Below are 22,544 nucleotides of genomic sequence, written 5' to 3' on the forward strand. Positions count from 1 at the left end.
AATGTCATGATGCACGAGTTCTGACCAAGTTCTTGGTTTAAAAAAGGGTCATTAGCAGAGCACTGTGTGGTTTTGTGCCTCATAAGTTTGACTCTTCATCATATTTATAAGACTTTTCCAGATATTTTTTTTCATTTCCTGTTATAAATGCGTCAACACTGTCACGACAAGCTGAACAACAGGGTAAACAATTGTAAGGAAAAATTTAACAATCATTTGATGAAAATGTGGTTGATCTAGATTTGCCGGGGTTTTTTTTTTTCAGTTTGTACTGTTTTAAATATACATTTTAATCTTCTAAAATAATTTTTATTACCTTGCTATTTTTTACAACAACAGGGTGGACGCCTTTGACACACATGTCTCTCTAATACTCTCTCAGCTCTACCTGCGATCTCCAGCCTCCAGACTACGATACCCAGAATGCACCTTAATGGCACACTCAGCTCCCATTTCCACACGCAGGGTTGCCAGGTATAGAGAGCAGCACACTCTCTAAACAGTGAGCCACAGCCATTGAAATGGGTAAACTGGCTTGTTTTCTACTGAACAGGTAATCACTGAGCTTCAGCAAGGTTTGCTAAATAATATATATTTACTGATCAGCTACAGCTACTCTACTGTAAGTCTATCTATTGTTATCTATTTTTTGTATTGAGTGCCTTGCTATTTTTAAGTTGCTGCTGTAAAACTGTGAATTTATCCACTGTGGGACTAATAAAGGATTATCTAATCTTGTCTTATCTTATTTTATCTTATCTTATCTTAACAACTATGCTATGGATACACACACACAAATAAGTGATAGTAGTGATAGATTATTATTTTTTTTACAACTGTATTTGAATGTTTTAATGGTTCTTTATGTCTTTGCCTATGCTTCCATATGGAGGTGACAAATAACAAATAAACCTGTTTTTTAATCACAGTTTTTATGCATCTTGGCATCATGTTCTCCTCCACCAGTCTTACACACTGCTTTTGGATAACTTTATGCTGCTTTACTCCTGGTGCAAAAATTCAAGCAGTTCAGTTTGGTGGTTTGATGGCTTGTGATCATCCATCTTCCTCTTGATTATATTCCAGAGGTTTTCAATTTGGTAAATCCAAGAAACTCATCATTTTTGAGTGCTCTCTTATTTTCTTTACAGAGCTTTATATATACATATAAAGCTTTAGTCCTCTTCCAGTTATATTTACACCATGGAAAAGCCCCTTCAAAACAGTTTTCCAAACTCCCCTAAGCATGCTCTATACTGATGTAATTTAGTTTATTAGAAATGTTCAGTGGAAATGATGTCATTTCAATGCTTTACATTTGACTAGCTCCGAGCCAGTAAGTATGAAGAACAGGGTTGTGTTAGTGTACGTGTTCAGACAGGACCTGTAAAGTGAATACAATACCTTTATTTTTTTAGACACCACCCGCTAGCAACAGACACGTATATGTAGGTGTCTACAACAATTATTAGAAGGTAGGTTACTGTGGCAGCCTAAAAACCATTTAAAAACAACCACAGGACTGGAATATTACCACAAATGTTCCCAGAGAAAGAGGTGAAGGAAATACAGAGGCCAAGTTCAACAATCACAGGCTTGTTATGCTTTTCTCTGAGCAAGAAACTCAAGATTAGCTGCTGTACACTGAAAAAATTATGAGTAAAATTTACTTTACAAAAGTTTCACAACTTTCTGCATTTGTATCGTCACATACCTTCTATCACCAAGTTCGTGCCAATGCACAGCCTCATGTAGGAGGTGCAGCTCTATTTTCTAGCACAGCCTGAAGGTCTGTGCAGAAGCAGAAGCTGTGCAGAATCAGCTCTGCTGTGGTTGAGGACATGTGCTCAGCAGGCAGGGCGTTCTCATGCACGCTCTATATCTGAGCTGCAGTTTCAGTCTCATTCTCAGCCATGTGACGCAGCAGTGAGCTCTCACTGCTCCAGCTCTGAACAGCACGGCATCACTGCAGCGGCTCACAGCTCAGATCTTACCCAGGGTACTTCCTCCTATAGTGCAGGAGAGGTGAGCTTCAGAGAGGACACCTCAACCACGTCTGACACCGGCAGCACTGGAAGAAGCCTCAGAACCGACCCCTGCAGACACCTTCAGGTAGGAGTTTCCATCAAATCAAACGGAACATCCTCACACGGATAAAGGAGCATCTGCTGCTGTGAGCTCGGTTTACAGTGGGTGGTTGAACAGACCAGACCGATGAACCTGAACTCGCGTAGGGGGAAATGGCTGTTGTATATGGTAGCAGAAGCAGAACAATGGACTGTTTAACGGTCTGTTATTGACACATTGTTGCATAGATAGAGAGATCCAGGAAGGACAATAAACAGGCTAAATAATCCACTATAAATTGTGTATGCAAATCTTCAGATGAATGTGTAAATCGGGTCTACTCTGTGGAGCAGTTGTAAACCAGTTGGCGACTAAATGTTCATCTTTTTTGATAAGAACTACAAACAAACAAATAAACAAACAAACGAATGAATGATGCAGATAAAAGTAGGTTTCCAAGCAAAGCAACTCTTTTTTAAAGCAGTAAGCAAATTAAAAAGTATATAATCGCCAACAAATACAGTAATTCTAAGCAAGAAACAAATAAGAAGACACTTGCTGCATTTTAATACACTTATATCGTTGCTGTCTACATCTACATTTTTGTCGGTTTTTAGTTTACTATATAATTTAAACAGTATATTTTGATCAAAATATTTTGATGAACAAACCAATAGAAACTGTTCATAATTACCTGAAATAAAATCTTTTTACACTTTCAATGACTTTCATTGAAAGTTTAGAAGTTTTTTTCTCTCTCCTGTAAAGGTACTGTTTTGGAGATACTTGGTTTTCATTAGAAAACAATGAGATGCTCTTGAAAAGCAATGAATTACTGTTTACAGTATCTAACAAACAACCAAACAAAATAGACTGAAAAAGATACGTCCACATTTTTCCCATTTATCAACATAATTTAATTTTTATTTTTAGTTTACTACATCATTTAAACACAGTCTTTGTCCTTTTTATTATTTTACAAAAAAAAAACAGAGAGACAGAGAGAAATGCGCCAGAATGACGTGGAATCAAATCTTACTTCCCCTAAAAGTCAGTGCTCCTGTTTTAGAGATATGTGTTAGTCGTTATTTAGTGATGATGTTCTCAAATCTTTTAATCGACTGGGTTGGGTTTCCCAAAAGCTTCTCAGCACAAAGATGATCCTTATACAGTCAAACGAGCATCATACTCATCTCTCTCTCTCTCTGTATCTCTCTCTCTCTCTCTCTCTCTCTCTCTCTTTAAAATAAATAAATAAACACACAGATTACAGAAAAAAATAATATTATATAGTAAAAATTGAAAGACTGAGTGATAAATAAAGGAAGTAAGTAAAAATAGTTACAAAAGCACATTAAAGTTAAATTAATAGAAGTGAAAGATATATAAAATGTAACATAAACAATTATTATAGCTCTCTCTCTCTCTCTCTCTCTTTCTCTCTCTCTCTCTCTTTACAATTGTTTATGATGACCTTGTCATCACATCCCACTGTTCTGATTTTTAATCCTAAAATGCTTTTAGGAAGCTGAGCTCTATAAGATTATATAATATGATTTTATTCTGAATCATTTTATTCTGGAATATTTCTATTGGTCCATTCAGCCTAAAAAGGTTAAAAATGCTTTATTTTTATTTTCCATGATGCATGTGTCCATTGTTTTATGGCAAGCTGCACAAAAGGGTGGATAATTTTAATTACCTTAAATTAAAATACCTTAAGCATTACTTATAGCTATATAGCATAGAGACAATATAGAAACATGGAGTAAAAATTATTTCATTAATTTCTGAACCTTCTTTACCTTGGAAAGAAAAGAAAAAGTATGAAGATTGTATGTTTATTGAAAGATTTTGAGTTAAGGATCTGTTTGGTTATAAACACTGCACCAGTTAAAATAGTTTAATTGCGCCTCTGTTTGTAACAGTGCTGTTGATGTTTGTTTTGTAAGCGCTGCATCGTTGCTAGGTTACCTGTATGTGGCAGAGTAATAAATGAAGACCTTCGGTTCCGGTGCATTATTAGCTGATAACAGCACTCATAGAACTCCTCTCAGCTCAGCCAATCATCGTATTGGAGGGTCGAAACTAACTGTGGTATATTATTTGGTACGCCACTGTTGCACTTTCTATTTATGTGTTGTCACTGCTTATTAATGGTTTATGACCTAATTAAGAACCATTAATAAACTATTTTAATAACTTTTTTATAAAACCCTTTTTTTTTAAGTGGAACCTTTTAATTTTTTTTGTGGGTGTCGTCTGCTGCAGACGAAGTGTGTTTAGTGTGATTATACAAACTGATAGCAGTCCTGAGGAGGAAGTTAGCGATGGGTGAAGCTTTGGGAATGCTCTACACTCTGAAATCTTCAGCTGTAATGTTGCGTAACAGCAGATCGCTAACTCTACTGTAATCTAACTGACCCATATTGTAAACGCTTTACTGTCAGAATCTGTGGGCGTGCTTTTTCTGCACTCTGCAGAGCCCACATACGCTTCTCAGCAGAAAACAGAAAGTAATCTTTAAAAAAAAAAATTTCAGATTAGTTAACTGGTGAACTGGTGATTTTGATGCATTTATATTGGTGCAATCTTCTTAATTTATGTTTATGCAGTATAAAAAGCATTTGTTATGTTCAAATGGGGTCAAACTTTTATTTTTAATATTGCAGAAATATATTAAATACTTTATTATTACTCTATATTTATAGATAGTTAGATAGTTGCCTTAAAAAAGTTAGGTAATGGGTAATGACAACTTAAGCATAACTTAGAACATCAAGTTATTACAGCTAAAGGGGAAGTTGATTTAACTTTTTTTTTATTTTTTTTTTTTGTCATACTGTAAGACCAGATAAGTTGAGTTTACTTAACTTTTTTAAGGCAGCCGGTTCGCTCAGTTTTTTTTAAGAAATGGGGAATGAAAACTTGAGTTAGCATAAATTAAAACATCAAGTTATTCATCACAACTAAAGGGGAAGTTGATTTATTTGTAAGGTAGCCCAGGGGGAATCACTACACACTGATGGTGAGTGTTAGTGTCAGAAACTGTTGGACACACCCAGTATGCAAATAGATTGTTACAGAAGCCAATGGAAAAGAAGCTGTTAATGGCAACAGACTAAACTCAAAGATCTCAGTTTGAATAGTACAGTATATGTGCCCACAAATGTTCTACTAACTCAAAATAGTTGAGTATTGTTTAGAAATATCCAATTTTATATAAAACAGACTAAAATCATTTGAGTTTAAACAACGTATGGGTTTACAGTGTAGCAGTGATTATTATGAAATTAAGCCATGATGACTTGGGAATAAAAAACAGTTTTATGCTTTTCTTTCACAATCCTGAAGATGCAGCTTTTGCTCAAGCTTTGGGAATACTCTACACTCCGCTGCAATCTTCAGCAATAATGTTGTGCACCAGCAGAACGCTAACTCCACTGCTAATCTAACTGACCAATTTGTATACACGCTTCACCGTCAACATCTGCGGTTGCACTTCTCTGCACGCCAGCAGAAGCTACTTCAGTTTCTGAATCAGTTTCTCTGATTTTGCTATTTATAGGTTTATGTTTGAGTAAAATTAACATTGTTGTTTTATTCTATAAACTACAGACAACATTTCTCCCAAATTCCAGATAAAAATATTGTCATTTAGAGCATTTATTTGCAGAAAATGAGAAATGTCTGAATTAACAAAAAAAAAAAGATGCAGAGCTTTCAGACCTAAAATAATGCAAAGAAAACAAGTTCATATTCATAAAGTTTTAAGAGTTCAGAAATAATCAATATTTGGTGGAATAACCCTGGTTGGTTTTTAATCACAGTTTTTTTTCATGCATCTTGGCATCATGTTCTCCTCCACCAGTCTTACACACTGCTTTTGGATAACTTTATGCTGCTTTACTCCTGGTGCAAAAAATCAAGCAGTTCAGTTTGGTGGTTTGATGGCTTGTGATCATCCATCTTCCTCTTGATTATATTCTAGAAACTTGTGTGTTTGTAAGTTTCCATTGAAATCAACACAGCCTATGTAATTACAGTAGTATGAAAAAAGTTTGGGCACCCCTGATCATTTTTTAGAATTTTACTTTATAAATCATTAGTTGTTCAGATAAACAATTTCAGGTAAATACTGTATATCATATAGCAGATGAACACACTGACGTATAGGATTTACAGAAAGTGTGCAATAATTCTAATCCTAACAAAATTAGGCTGGTGCATAAATGTGGGTACCCCAAAAGAAAAAAAAATATGACATCAACGTTTAGTAGATCCTTCTTTTGCAGAAATAACATAATAGCCTCTAAACTTTTCCTATAGCTTCCAATGAGAGTCTGGTTGAAGCTTCTGGTTGAAGGTATTTTGGACCATTCTTCTTTACAAAACATCTCTAGTTTCTGATCATGAACAGCTGCTTTAAATCACACCACAGATTTTCAATAATATTCAGGTCTGGGGTCTGAGATGGTCTGAGATGATCTTTCCAGAATGATGTACTTGTTCCTCTGCATGAATAAATGATTTAGTAGATTTTGAGCAGTGTTTAGTGTTTAGTGTTTAGGGTCGTTGTCTTGTTGAAGTATCCAGCCCCGGTGCTTCAACTTCAACTTTCTAATTCTCACTGATTCTTGAACTGGTACCACTTTAAAATAAGACTACCTCTATAAAGGGTTTATAAATAGTTTATAATTAGTTTATTAATGGTTACTAATTAGGTTGTAAATGCCTTCATTCATAATCATAAATCATTAATAATCAGTTATAACACATATGTAGAAAAGGCAACAATGACCTGTTGTTTGTTAAATAGTGAACTGTATTACACAGCCGTCTATAGTGTTGCCCTTTCTACTGTATGTATGTGTTATAACTGATTATTAATGATTTTTAAGGCATTTACAACCTAATTAGTAACCATTAATAAACTAACTGTAAACCATTTATAAACCCTTTATAAAGGTAGTCTTATTTTAAAGTGGTACCCTTGAACTTTGTTGTCAAGAATCTGCTGAAATTGACTATTAACTGGAATCCATGCGACTCTTAACTTTAACAAGATTCCCATTACCTGCACTGGTCCCACAGCTCCACAGCATGATGGAACCACCACCAATTTTTACTGTGGGGGGCAGTAAAGTGTTTGTGTTAGAACGCTGTGTCCTTTTTTTCCACCATGCATAAATGCCCGCCCTCACAATTGATTTTTAGTTTTAATTTAATCTGTTCACAGCACCTTATTCCAAAATGAAGCTGGCACAACCCACGTTCCTCCAGTTTCTCTGGGTGGGAAACACAAAAGTATTTAGTCTGAGAATTCAAAATATTCAAATCAGCAAACTGGTTGCACTGTGAGTAAAATACTGAAGCCAGAACATGAGGACTGATCTGTAGTAGATATGATAGATAAAAACAAGTCTAAAGTCAACATTAAGAAGAGCTTCTAGTATAGTATCACAATATCACAGTCTGAAGAATCGTTCTCATGTTCGACCATGTTTTTTCCTCCACACCTGTTTGCTTTTCTGCATGTGATCGTTTCTATCGCGCGCTTTCTAGACCTAACCTGTTATCGCTAATACCCGCCACCCTCTCTGAGAGCAGCGCAGGAAGGGAGTTGGCAATTGTGAAAGATGTCTACGTTTCAGCTGAATGGCAGGAACAGTAGTTCCCCCGTGGTTCTGCAGATAAGAGAACTGCCATGTTGATTCCAAACCACATCCTGTTGTCATTAGTGAAATGAACAGCTTAAGCAAACTTCTCAAGACTGATCAGCGCAACGATTTACAGCAGAAGGAGCGGATAACTCACAAACTGACAGCATGCAGTGATCTGCTTTAACTGCTTTACATCCATCATTATTTTGTAGGTTAAGCTAAATACAGACAGACAGGTGATTAAAAACCTCTGGAATATAATCAAGAGGAAGATGGATGATCACAAACCATCAAACCACCAAACTGAACTGCTTGAATTTTTGCACCAGGAATAAAGCAGCATAAAGTTATTATTCCACCAAATATTGATAATTTCTGAACTCTTAAAACTTGCTTCTTTGCATTATTTCAGGTTTGAAAGCTCTGCATCTTTTTTTTTTTTTTTTGTAATTTCAGCCATTTCTCATATATTTTCTGCAAATAAATGCGTTAAATGATCAAATATTTTTATTTGTAATTTGGGAGAAATGTTGTCTGTAGTTTATAGAATAAAACAACAATGTTCATTTTACTCAAACATAAACCTATAAATAGCAAAATCAGAAAAAAATATTTTTATTAGATTTTACAACATAATTGTCAAAATCGTGAAAGATAAAAGTTATTTTTATCCACATTTATTTTTGATAGTCTGAACAGCAAGACAAATCACATTTGGTGGTCATTAATAGTTTGGATGATTTTAATTTTAAAACTACAATGCAGATTTTTTTTTTTAAATAATGAAAAAACACTGATTTTTGGGTGTACCAAACTTTTGACTGGTACTGTATATTTGCTGCTGGACAAAAACATCGCGGAAATCACAGAAAAGGGAAATTTACCAGAGCTTGAAGCAACTTCTTAAATATTTATGGTCTTACATTTATTTATTATTTTTTGTACACTCTAAAAAACAGAGGTACGAAAGGAGTACTTTTTTGTACTCAAAGGTACACTGTTCATAATTGTACCCTCAAAGGTACAATATTGGTCTTTACAGGGTCAGATTTATTCCCTCTGAAGTACAAAGTCAAAGTCTAACAGCAATAAGTACTAATTTGTACCATTTAACCAGTCAAAAGGTACATTTTGTATTCTGTACCACTGTACTAATAAACAATATATATTTTATTTGCACATTTTTTTTACTTGAGAGCCAGACAATTTTGCATCATGAAGTTCTTGACACATATTTAGTTGATGATAATGTTTATACTCTTTATAATATTTACTGGCATAAAAAAATGGGTACAAAAAAGGACTTTCGCTGAAAGGTACTTTTTTGTACCTCAATATAAGGTACAGCCCCAGCGACAAGTTTTGTACTCTTTTAAGTACAAATCTGTACTTACTTTTCTAAGTGTGTACCTTGCTAATGTACCAATTCTCAGATAATAATCCTAATTTATAAATTATTATTAATTTACTACATTCTTAAGCATAAATATTAAACATGCATAACTGATGTTAAATAATGTCTTAACTTAACTAGTGCCAATTAATAATTACTTGAGATATTATTTATCCATTTATCAATGTGTATTATTGTTTTAAGTACTGTTATTTGTGTTCCTTATAGTAAAGTGTTAACCAATATTTTTAGAAATTAAATCATGTCTCAGAATAATTAATAATAACAGTACATACACTGAACTCTCTGATTTAAAATACCGATAATAAGGTCTGCACACATGTGTAGGTGAACTGCTAGCGTAGCGTAGCATTGGTTAATAATAACACAGTATAACAGAAAGCTCCATAACCTGCTGAATAACCAGCAGATTAAAATGCAAAAAGAAAGTGTTAGAACTCAATCCAGCGAAATCCGTCAGCCACCAGAGTCAGTCAGTGAAAAGCTGCTGTGGTGAGTAATTGACCACAGATACCAACAAGTTTCTCATGCTAAACAAAAGTGCGTCAAGAGTGGCGCACGCTGTCAAGGGCTTTGTTTATATCAACAACAAAAATACACAGGATATGGCATGAATTAAAACACCTCAGTGAGAGGTTCCTCTGTGATATAGTGGGCTCAAAAAAAATGCCATTAAAGTTTATTACGTACTTATTACATACTTATTACATACTTGTTACATATTTATTACATTCATTATTTATTCTGTATATTATCATCACTGTAGATTTTATGTCTGGTGCACTTTGCACTCATGTCTCTTTGTCACCCTTCCCTCTGCCTCCCAAAATGATCCGGACTCCATTTCCCACAATGCCGCTGACACATCACTCCTGATCATCATCACATGACACTCACTCAGTCTCAGTCACCTGGCTATTGATTGTTTTCACCTGCTTCTCTGTCTATATATACCCTCTATTTTTTTTTCAGTTCATTGCCTTTGTTCAAGCATTCCTGACGCTTAATTGTTGTTTAATTTTTTGTGTATGACCGTTGCTACTCTATTTTTAACTTTGACATTTTGCCAAGTCCTTGTTTACTAAGTTGTCTGGCCTTGCATCTTGCATGTTTTGGTATGTACCTATTTAGCATTTATCCTAGTATTGTAATAACAGCCTTTTTTCTTTTTTTTTAAATCTGCATGTGTCTGACTTCTGTCCAGTCCTGACACTCTTACAATTAAATATTTTCCATTTTAATTTAAACCACACATTTACAACCCAGATTCCAAAGAAGTAAAAAAAATCTGTATAAAATAAAATAAATACAGAATGTAATTACTTGCAAATGGCCTAGACTCTTACTTTATTAATCATAGAACATATAAATCCTGAGAATTTAAAGAAATCCCTCTTGGATGCTGGTGATCTTTGGGCCCTCAGGTGGGACTGCATTAAAAACTGGCTGTACTGATTATGTACTAGAAATCACTTCCAATTTAAAGCTATAATATCCAGATGTGTTTTAAATTTTAAATTATACATTTCTAATTTTCTACATCTGATATGGATTTTATGTTCTAGAGTGAGCAAAATATGGTTCTGTGGGATTTTTGTACATTATCGCAATCTGTTTTATTTTACATTTAGTTACATTTGACAAAGCATACAGCACTTCATGTGGATTTCATTTTCCAGCAGGACTTGCAACGCCGTGAGACCAAAACAAACATTGTTTTGCATTATAGAATATTTATAATTATAGAATAGAGTCTAGAATCTTGTTCACCTAAATGTAATATAAAACTATTCTTTTTTAAAGAGCAGAGATGTTCTCCTTCCTAAAATGCCTTATAATGATTTTTTCAGACAGCTGACTGGTGGTTTATGATACAGAAGACCTCATAAATCCATTGATGTGGCACTTTTGGCTTTTTGTGCATTTCCTGATGAAAGCATGGGCTAGATCTGGGGGGTAACTCTGCGTCCTGGTTGTCTTAGTTTACTGATAATCCGTTAAACTAAACTGTCTCTTTAAATTGGTTTGGTTTGTTCTTTCAGACATGTGAGAACAAACAACGGCTCTTCTAAATGCAGCTGAGGACTGTGTTTGCTTTCACTGCTGACCTTTATGGTTAAACCCAAGACAGACAAAGTTGCTATTGATGTAGGTCACGTTTGATGTCAGTAACACAGTAACTGTAGTCAGCTTAAGAGATCTACCAGTGCATCTAAAAACAAAACAAAACTAGAATATCATTGAAAAGCTACTTTCAAAATTAGAAACTCATATATTATATAGATGTAGTATAATCATAATGATCTATTTTAAGAGTTTATTTCTTTTATTGTTGATGATTATGGCTTACAGCCAATGAAAACCCAAAAATCTCTGAAAATGTATATATTATATAAGACCAATTGGTACTTTTGGCAGTGTGGGCAGTGTGCCAGGTCCTGCTGGAAAATGAAATCTGCATCTCCATAAAAGTTGTCAGCAGCAGAGGGAAGCATGAAGTGCTGTAAGATTTTGTGGGAAAACAAAACTGAACTGACTTTAGACTTGATAATAAAACACAGTGGATCAACACCAGCAGATGACAGACATGACTCTCCAAACCATCACTGATCATCAGTACATTTTACATTTCATTTTTATAAATTAAGGGAGCAGAGTCTGGAGGAAGAGTGGAGAGACACACAGTCCAAACTGCTCGAGCTCTAGTGTGAAGTTTCCACCAATCAGTGATGGTTTGGAGAAAAATGTCATCTGCTGGTGTTGGCACACACTGCAAATAGTACCAATTGGTCTTATATAATATTCTACTTTTCTGAGACACTGATTTTTGGGTTTTTATTGTCTGTAAAAGAAATAAACATTTAATATAGATCCCTCTGTGTGTTTAATACATCTATATAATATATGAAGTTCACATTTTGAACTGAATTACTGGAATAAAGCAACTTTTCATGATTTTCTCATTTTTTGCACTAGTTTAATACTGTAAGTCTAGAGCAGTGGTTTAGTATTTCCCAGATTAAACTAAATCTTATAAAAAATATATACAACCTACAATTCATTTCATAGGAACGGATATGCAACACAAACACATATACATACAGTAAAGATGTGACCTTCACACACCAGATATGTCACCATGGTTTTGTTGGTATGTGGTTCTTTACCGGTGTGAATCTTATTCGCTTTTGCAAACTACAAGCCTATAGCATGGTGGGATGTTTGATTAATGTTTCTGGTCAATGCAGTTTATTAACTTGTTTGAGAGCTTGATATAATGTTTTTTTAATTTACTTGTGTTCAAACTTTGGGACACAAGCTATACACAGTGAAAGGCAGCCTGGTGAAAAAACTACACACTGATGGTGAGAATATATAAAAGAAAGACACACACATTATTCAAAGAGTCAGATTTACGCATCAGTGTTTGCACTGCCAAAATATAAATTTATCACCACGCCCCAGAAAGGCACTTTCAGGCTTAAACTGTCACCAGCCAATGAAATTAATCGTGGGCGTGGCCATTCTAGATCATAGCTTGTGTCCCGAAGTTTGAACACAAGTAAATTAAAAAAACATTATATTAAGTAGGCTTTTATAATATACTGTATATTACAATACAATAAATAATTTATTACAACGTATAGCAAAAAGATTATTTATATCTGTTTTAAAAAGCAAAACATAATTAATCTGCATCAGACCAGCATATTTTCTTAGTGTGAAATCAACAGCCACTCAGTTTACTAATGCCTGCATGTTAAAACCACCTAACACCCACTGAAAGTATTACAACAGGAAGTCAACATTTTATCTCCATCATAGATACACATATACACACACACGCACACGCACACATACACGTAGAATGGAGAAGATGAAATCTTGAATATGAAATAAATGCAGATTTTTTTTCATACGTTTTTTCATAAGTTTCATGACTTTTCTTTGTAAATCATTGGTTGTTGGGACCAGCAACTTCCATTAAATATATCACAGTAATATGTGAGAATAACTAATGCAAAGAAAATAATTTCATATTCATAAAGTTTTAAGAGTTCAGAAAGTTTTCATGCATATCGGCATGCTCTCCTCCACCAGTCTTACACACTGCTTTTTGATAATTTTATGCTTTACAATCCTGGTGCAAAAAAATCAAGCAGTTCAGTTTGGTGGTTTGATGGCTTGTGATCATCCATCTTCCTCTTGATTATATTCCAGAGTTTTTAATTTGGTAAAAGCAAAAGATGAGATATGATAATCCTTTATTAGTAACACAGTGGTAAAATTCAGTGTTAAAGCAGCACTATTAACCACTATTTTCCATCCAAAATCGCACCTTATGTTCTCAGCTTAATTACTCAAGAATCCCTTTACACATCAACATAATCCATATATGGTTAAAAAGGGCAGAACTTACTCTTTCTAAAAATAGTGATCACATCCCAGTACGGTAAAGCTAAATCTACAAGAAACCCATTGAAAAAACACATAAAAAAGTGAAATCTCCTTCCCCAACCAATATTATTTACCTTTAGTGCTTCAAACATATTTATATGATGTTTCAAACAAAATAATATCGGTAAATATCAGACTCAAAAGTGTCCACAGAAAAAGTGTAAAACTACCTGCTTTACTCAAACTAAAGCTAGGTATGGTGTGCGCACTACTTTATATACTAGTTATTTTGCACTGAACAATTGTATTATTATTATTTAGACTACGAAGTTTACATTCTTGTATATATTTTTCTTTTTGTGTCCTGATCCTCAAAATACTGAAAGGTATAGGCTGCTCAGAGTATCAGGTTTTTAGTAATTTAATCTACATGTGTCCTAGAGGTGTGATTATTGATTATCAAGAAAAATAACTCCGCTTGATGCTGTTTCTCCATGTATTTTGTCAAAGTAATAACTAATAAGCCATGTAATGAACTCAAATCATCAATATTTTTTTGCTATTCTTCAACTCATAAACACTATAGTCTAAACATTTTTGAAAATATATATCTTAGGTGTGAATATATTTAAAGTCTATACATTCAGAAATAAGTAAAAATAAACAGGCGCTTGGTAAAATTTTGAGCAAAACATGATCAGTTCCAGGAAAATATAACAATTCTGCTTCCTTTTACATTTTAAATGATTATATTTTTGAGCAGCCGTATGTCTTCTGGAGTAAAAGAGATCAGGGCATGTGTCTGTCTGATATAATTACTGTGTTATAAGACCTGAAAGAGGAGCTGAAAACAAAAACGGAGAATAAAAAACACTCCAAAACAGCCTAGAGTTCAAAGGGTTAAAGTCTAAATACCTGTTTTGCTTTTGTATTCCAGTTATCCCTGTGATAAATGACGCTGGTGCGCCACGATGGACTCTCACAATGCCTCAAGCTCTGGGGGCAACACATCTTACCCCTCGGTGAACTGTTCCTACAACATGACTGCCTGGAACGAAGGCATGTATGGGCTCTACACCTACTTCTATCTGATCATCTTCATCCCAGGCTTGCTCGGAAACAGCGTCGCTCTCTGGGTGCTGTGTCGCTTTATACGGTGAGTGTTTCGTGTTTCTTCATTTCTTTATGATGCCTTGTATTTATATATATATATATATATATATATATATATATATATATATATATATATATATATATATATAGCTAAAGATTATCTACATAGTGTATACTGGTATACTGTCCACCCACTGCTTCCTGAAATGACTGCTAGGCTAGGCCATGTGGGTGTGCTGAAAACGTGTTGGCTAGAAACGTGCCAGATGCAGCATTTCTCTCTCTGACGTGGCCGGAAATGCTCATCACAACTATGCAGAGTGCAGCGGTGGCTCAGCAGATAGATGACAGGGTTATAGGTTTCATACCCGGGTTTGCTCCCTTGCTAAAGGCTATTCAGGCTATCCACCACAGTGATTGATGGCTGCACACCACTCTGGGCATGTGTGCTCACTCCTGGTATATGATATCGGCCGAAAAAGAGATGTTTGCTAGTGCAGTTGGATATCCTGACATCAGTGTGAAACTCAAAATATAAAGACCTAAATTCATTTAAGATCCTCAGATGATTGATGGCTTGGTTGCACTGTGTGCATTCAATTTCCTATACCTTCATTTATCTCAATACATATACCTCACTCTTACCTTGCTTTACCTCATTACACCACTTGCTACACCTCCCTTTACCTCACTACACTTTACTCTACTTCACTACACCTCATTATATCTTGCTACATATCACTCTACCTCACTATACTTCACTTTACCTCACCACACCTCACTTTACCTCACTCTACCTCACTATACTTCACTTTACCTCACCACACCTCACTTTACCTCACTCTACCTCACTATACTTCACTTTACCTCACCACACCTCACTTTACATCACTCTACCTCACTACACCTCATTATATCTTGCTACATATCACTCTACCTCACTACACCTCATTATATCTTACTACATATCACTCTACCTCACTACACCTCATTATATCTTGCTACATATCACTATACCTCACTATACTTCACTTTACCTCACCACACCTCACTCTACCTCACTACACCTCCCTCTACCCCGCTTCCATTTCCTCTATCTCACTACACTTCACTTTACCTTGGTACACCTGCCTCTAGCTCCCTACACCTTACTCTACCTCACTTTATGTCACCCCACATTACTCCACCTCCTTCTACCTCACTACACTTAATTCTAACTCGCTTTACCTCACTCTACCTTGGTTTGCCTCTCTCTATGTCACTTTGCCTCACTCTTCCTTGCTCCACAATGGTTTACCTCACTACTCCTCACTATACCTTGCTTTACTTCACTACACATTACTGTACCTCAATCTATCTTGCTTTGCCTCTCTTTACATTACTCTACCTCACTTTGCCTCATTCTGCCGTACTCTACATCCCTCTACCTCACTACACCTCATTCTTTCTCATGCTATCTAACTCTACCTCACTTTGCCAGTCTCTTTCCGCCATGTGAATATGTGAGCATGAATAGCTCCCTCGGTTGTTGTGCAGCTTGAGTTTTATTGAGAAAACTCAATAATGTATCACTAGTGTGTATTTGTGGGAGCCACAAGTATGGTAAATACAGTTGTCTTGTCTTGTCTTACGTTTTGCATCTTTCTTTTTCTTCAAAGCAAAAAGACCAAAGCCATCATCTTTATGATCAACCTGGCCGTGGCTGACCTGGCTCATGTGCTTTCGCTGCCGCTGCGCATTTACTACTACTCCACCCACACCTGGCCGTTCGGAAAAGGGCTGTGCTTGTTCTGCTTCTACCTGAAGTATCTCAACATGTATGCCAGCATCGCCTTCCTGGTGTGCATCAGCCTCCAGCGCTGCATCTTCCTGATGCACCCGTTCTGCGCCAAGAGCTGGAAGCGGCGCTACGATGTCCGCATCAGCGTGGTGGTGTGGATTGTGGTGGGACTCTGCTGTTCTCCGTTCATTCTGATGAGGACCAACTCGGACTCGGCGAAGACATCCGGCTGCTTTAAAGACTTGCCCACGCGGAAGCTGGGTCTGGGCACGGCTATCACAATAATGACCTTCGGGGAGCTGCTGGGCTTCGTGACCCCGCTGACCATCATCGGCTTCAGCTCCTACTTCATTATTCGCTCGCTGCAGCAAAGCGTTCGGGCCGGACACTCGGTCAACGATAAGAAAAGAGCCCTGCGCATGGTGCTGGTGTGCACGGGGGTGTTCCTCTTCTGCTTCGCCCCGTATCACATCAACTTCCTGTTATACATGATGGTCTCGCAGGACCTAATCACGCAGTGCACGGTCAAGCAGGTGATCCTGCAGTTCCACCCCATCTCTCTCTGCGTGGCCAGCGTTAACTGCTGCTTAAACCCACTCATCTACTACTTCCTCACCACAGAGTTCCAGCAGCAGCTCAGCCGCCAGGGCAGCTCAGTGCTGAGGGGTCGACTGATGAGCCTGGAGAGCACCTCCTCCTATAAAGAATGAACTCTCTCGCCTGATGTAGATAAATTTAGGGTGTTTTCACACTAGCATTCTTCATTTTATTCGAGTATCAACCTCCGATCCTCCGTATCGACCTGTGTTCCTCTGCAGGTGCGGAAGCTAGGAAGCTAGGAAGCTATCCGCTCCCTGCGCTATGTGTGGGGTTGCGTGCATGGGTCATTTTGCAACATGACTGCTTCAGTGCATCGCATTATTTTCAATCCTTTTAATCAGTATATACCTAATGAAACCACACTTTCATAGGGCTAAAGCAAAGTTACTATAAAACGTCAGCAAACGACAAAGCTTTTGCGAACCTATCTGCAAAAAAAAAGTGATGCATGAAATTGGGCAATTGGTTGCCGGTTTGGATTAAGCTCTTGAGAAAAAAATTTAGTGATCGCATCAACTCAACTGTGCACTGTGGAGCTTGAATTAGGGGCGTGTCACTGTGTCTTTGCTATCGTAACAACAGGAAAAGTACACCTTGTGCAATTTATAAAGAACAAAAGGTATGTACTAATTTTTGCAATAAACCGATCAGCATGTCCCTTGCCATTGCCTTTAAAAGCCAGGCGCTCTTTGACTTTGGCGGATTGCTATTTCAGGGGCGCAGCTACCTGGACATGTCCAACGCTTCTCAGCAGAGGAAACTGACCTGCTCATTCATTTAGTTTATTGTTGATGTAAATGTTGGGTTTGTGCACTGCTGCATGTCCATGTTTGCATAACAAGCATAACAAACATCTGTCTAGGTTCATTTCAGTCAGTGGCTTACCTGAGTTTTTCATTGTCAAGATAGCAATACGCCTCATTTAGGGATCACCACGCCCATCGGAGTAGATGTACTGTATGTTCAAAAGCAACTTTGCTATTTAAACGAGGCTCCTGTTTGTAAAAGCAAACCAGTGATAATGAGCTCCTCCCCAAAACAAAACCCAAACTGGTTCTGGGTGTGAACTCATTTATTCACGACAAGTATGAAAACACCCTCACCCTTTTAGGTATGAATTAGCAGCCCACACTGTGGTTTCTTCTACTTTATCTTCTTGATGCACTCATTCTGCACTAGTCGGTGCAGGTTGCACTATAAACTGAAGGATGTCTGAAGGTAAGGTCTGAAGTTTTACAATAAAAAGAAAAAGAACAAAAAAATATTTTTAGGTAGAATTACGCACCCACAATGCAGGGCATTAACATGTGTTTTTGAATTGGACCGTATCTGAATATGTATATATATTTTGACTTATTGACATTATCTTTACATCATATCATCAAGACATGGCAGCAGTGTGAACAGATTACAGCTCTGGAAAAAAATAAATTAAGAGATCACTTCAGTTTCTGAATCAGTTCCTCTTATTTTGCTATTTATAGGTATATGTTTGAGTTTTATTCTATAAACTACAGACAACGTTTCTCCCAAATTCCAAATATAAATATTGCCATTTAGAGCAAAATGTCAGACCTTAAATAATGCAAAGAAAACAAGTTCATATTCATAAAGTTTTAAGAGTTCAGAAATCAATATTAGGTGGAATAACCCTGGTTGGTTTTTAATCACAGTTTTAATTTCATGCATCTTGGCATCATGTTCTCCTCCACCAGTCTTACACACTGCTTTTGGATAACTTGCAATCATCCATCTTCCTCTTGATTATATTCCAGAGGTTTATCATTTTTAAGTGCTCTCTTATTTTTTTTTCAGAGCTGTAGATCAGATTAGATTATTTTACTAGGCAAACAGCACAACAGATATGTAAATAATTTCTACTGCTTTATTTGTCCTGCTCTGGGAGAATGTGAATATTTTTATTGAGTACAATATTGAGTTATTGAGTTTATTGGGAACAATAGGAAAATGCCACAAACAATTTATGATGCAGGGGAATTTTCTCACTAGTATCCCCCTTATCTACCAGTAAATAATCACTTTTACATCTTTTAAGAAGGCACTGAATAAACACCTTTCTAATACATATTCCTGAGTAGCTGCAGATAATCTGAATGGTATTTATAAAAGCTGGTATATGTATAATAACTTATATCAATGTCCACAGTTATAATTATAACATTTATTAATGTATTTTTGTCTGACAGAATTAAATCACAATGTTTTTTGGGGGTTTGCTCACACTTGGTGTTTCATATGGAACAAATATGGGAAATCTGAATGTTATCCATGCACAAAAATGCTAATACCAAAAAATAATGTTAATTCCTGGCAGTTCTAGGGGCGGGGCCACAGGAGTAATGGCCCAAGCTTATATCCTTCTGATTGGCCCCCTGCAGTGCCCCTGTCCTGTCACTCATTTTGTTAATGTGCAGTAAAAATGTATGTAAAATTGTTAAGGAGTTAATTTTGTGACAGTTTTACACAAAAATGTCAAATCTGCAATCAGATTTTCAGATTATATAAATATAAAAGCAAAAAAAAAAAAAAGAAGCAAAATTCCAGAAGCTTTTGCAATTATTATTATTATTATTATTATTTTTTTTAGCAAACCCCCCCTACAAAAATCAAAGACTGGCAAAATCCAAAAAACGTAAATAATGCTCATATTTATTTATTTTGTTTGCAACAGAACCTTTGTTTGATTCTTAACATTTTTTAAATCAGATTTTATTTTTTGTGTAAAACTTTTGTCACAAAATTATCTCATTTAATTAACTCATTTAACTCATTTAATACATTTTACTGTGTTGGCTTTTTACATTCAAGTGTGAATGTAAAATGTGAAAATTGTGCCCCGTGATTCATACTGAAAACAAGCACTTATACAGAATGTGTATTGATTTTATTCTGAATATGAATCCAATGTTAAGTTGTTATATATAATATAATGTTATAATGTTATGTTATTTTGTTGGGAATTTAAATAGTCAGCACTGGAAGTGTCATATTTAGTTTGAATCGACTAAATTCAAAAATATCATAGATTCAAAAATGTACAAATGCCGTCCAATATCAGTGATGCTTTTTTTTGTAATGTAAAAATGTAATAATAATAATAATAATAATAATAATAAGCTAAAGAAAGGTAGACATTGTCCTGTTTGCTATATCAGTGTTATAAGAACTTGTAAATAAAGCCAGCAATATTTTTTTTTTTTTTTTTTAATAAAAGCCTATTTCTAATTTTTGTCTTTTTTATTGTGTACTGTCTTCTGGTAAGGGAGGGAACTGTATGCTATAAGTTCTGTAGTGCCAGGCTGCGGTTTCCGTTCGTACCCTGACTCTGTACTTGTGTTTGCTCGTTATTTGCATTTCAGTTCTTCAGATTCAGATCTTTCCACGAAGCTGAAGGTGCAGCAGGGCTCGGTCCAGGTGAAGGGTGAATACCCCACAGCTCATCAGAAAGTGAGATATTACTGATCTGTTCCATGACTCAGCCCTTCACCCACTCTCACTTTATTTATTACAGCATGCTGTGGAGAAACTGCAGAGAGAGAGCTGTAAACATGTTATATACACTTAACCCTTGTGTGGTGTTCATATTTTTGTTACTCGTTTACTTTGTTACTTGTATTTAATTCAGCGAAATTAAGCAATTTTACATTAAAATGCTTTACACATGCTCGCTTCACCTAAATTGCAAGCAATATAAACATAAGCTTACATGGTTAATATTTGCCCTTTACCTTTCTTATGTTACATTTCTTTCAAAAAGTGCTACTCTTTTTTATTCGTTTTTTAATAAAATGTAAAAGAAAATGAATTAAACTCAAGATATGAGTAGAAAATTTGTTTAGTTTCAAATTTACAAATGAAGCAATGTTTATTAGCCCTTGGCCAAACATACTGTATGTAATATAAATGGTTGAGGGGGGGGGGGGGGGGGGGGTGTACAGTGTGTGTTTATCGAAAATGTGTTTTGATATATGTTTTTCACAAAAAATGAGCCAATGCCAATGAGTTAGTGAGTTAGTATCATTTGATGAAAAATTAAAACAGGTCCCACAGACCCGAACACCACACAAGGGTTAACCAACAACAGCAGGAGAGTGTAGGACTTAATATTGCACCTTTACTATAGCATAAATAAAATTTAACATGATAAAGCAGATTAGTATCTTTGTTATCTACAGAAAACCTGCACCTAACCACCAACCTAACCAGCACTGTTTGAATGCATTTGGGTGCACCATGCAAATGGTCAAATGTTTTTTTCCCAAAAAAATCTATTCAGTTTTGTTGTTAATAGTAACTAATTTATCCAATTAAAATGATCTCTTACCACTATCTTGTTTCTTCTTCTGTTCATCTTCTTTTCTCTTCTTTCTTTTCTGTCTTTCTGTCAGATAACTCCACTTCCTAAAGTTTCATATTTTGCCAGCTGCAGGAATCACGAACCTGATTGGCTGTCTACTGTTAGAAGCTAGTGGGAGGGGCCCTTTTGAGGGGGATTCCGATAACAGCGTCATTATCCTTCCCTGCATTGACCGTCGCAGAATTTTAAGCTTATTTAAAATTTATCGTTGCATTCAATACATAACCAGTCATTTTCTGGGTTCCCTAAACTGAGATCAAATAACTTCCTTTCCTGGGGCGGTCCTGATGAGTGCCAGTTTCATCGTAAAATTCTTGATGGTCTTTGCGAAGACAGCACTTAAACACATAAAAACACATTAAAAGACAAAAAATTCAAGTAATTAACTCTTGATGAGTTCACCTCATAATGCTGACTGGGAAATATATATATATATATATATATATATATATATATATATATATATATATATTGAGGGAGCGAGAGAAAAGAAAAAAAAGGAAAAAAAATCAATAATAAAACAGGAAGGTAGAGAAACAAGACAAATACAATGAGTTGAAGAAGAAAAGCATAAACAATATCCAGCATAAAAGCACAGAAATATTAATAAAATAACAACAACAAATAAAGGGATCCAGCCCAAAATGTATGTATTTATTTATTTATTTATTTATTTATTTATTTATTTTTGTTCCCTTTTTCTTTTCCCCCTTTAAGCCCCTCTCATCTCACACCAACCCCCTTCCCAACCTCTAAAAATATTTACATTTAATGACATTTATATATATATATATATATATATATATATATATATATATATATATATATATATATATATATACATATAAGGCAGTATAAAACGTTATACAAAGACATTCAAGCACAAAAATACTGTGGTACAAAAACGTGTAAAACCTGTGAACCTGTAATATCTGTGTAATAGCAGTGAAATGGGAAGGTTAGGCCACTGTAAGAAAGTGAAATGTTCCATATGAAGCTCTATTTAACTACACACTCAGAAGCGGCAGGAGGGACAGCTGCCACGCTGGAGAGTGCCGGGTTCTAGAGTAAATGCTAAAGTTCAGCACAAACAGCAGCTGCTCCGCTGGGTGGAAGTGGCAGGTGAAAGCG

The 22,544-nt window shown here is 35.7% G+C and overlaps 1 protein-coding gene across 1 annotated transcript; it reads left to right on the forward strand.

The window, feature by feature from the left end:
* Positions 1–1,865: 1,865 nt before the first annotated feature.
* On the forward strand, positions 1,866–18,677 carry p2ry10 (P2Y receptor family member 10). Its single transcript, XM_022683734.2, has 3 exons — positions 1,866–2,112; positions 14,480–14,698; positions 16,314–18,677. Exons 2-3 carry the CDS (start codon positions 14,514–14,516, stop codon positions 17,143–17,145), a joined length of 1,017 nt encoding a protein of 338 aa, XP_022539455.2. The 5' UTR covers positions 1,866–2,112; positions 14,480–14,513; the 3' UTR covers positions 17,146–18,677.
* The last annotated feature ends 3,867 nt before the right edge of the window (positions 18,678–22,544 follow it).

The sequence above is a fragment of the Astyanax mexicanus genome, chromosome 10 (assembly GCF_023375975.1).
Source record: "Astyanax mexicanus isolate ESR-SI-001 chromosome 10, AstMex3_surface, whole genome shotgun sequence".
In the NCBI taxonomy this organism is placed as follows: Eukaryota; Metazoa; Chordata; class Actinopteri; order Characiformes; family Acestrorhamphidae; genus Astyanax; species Astyanax mexicanus.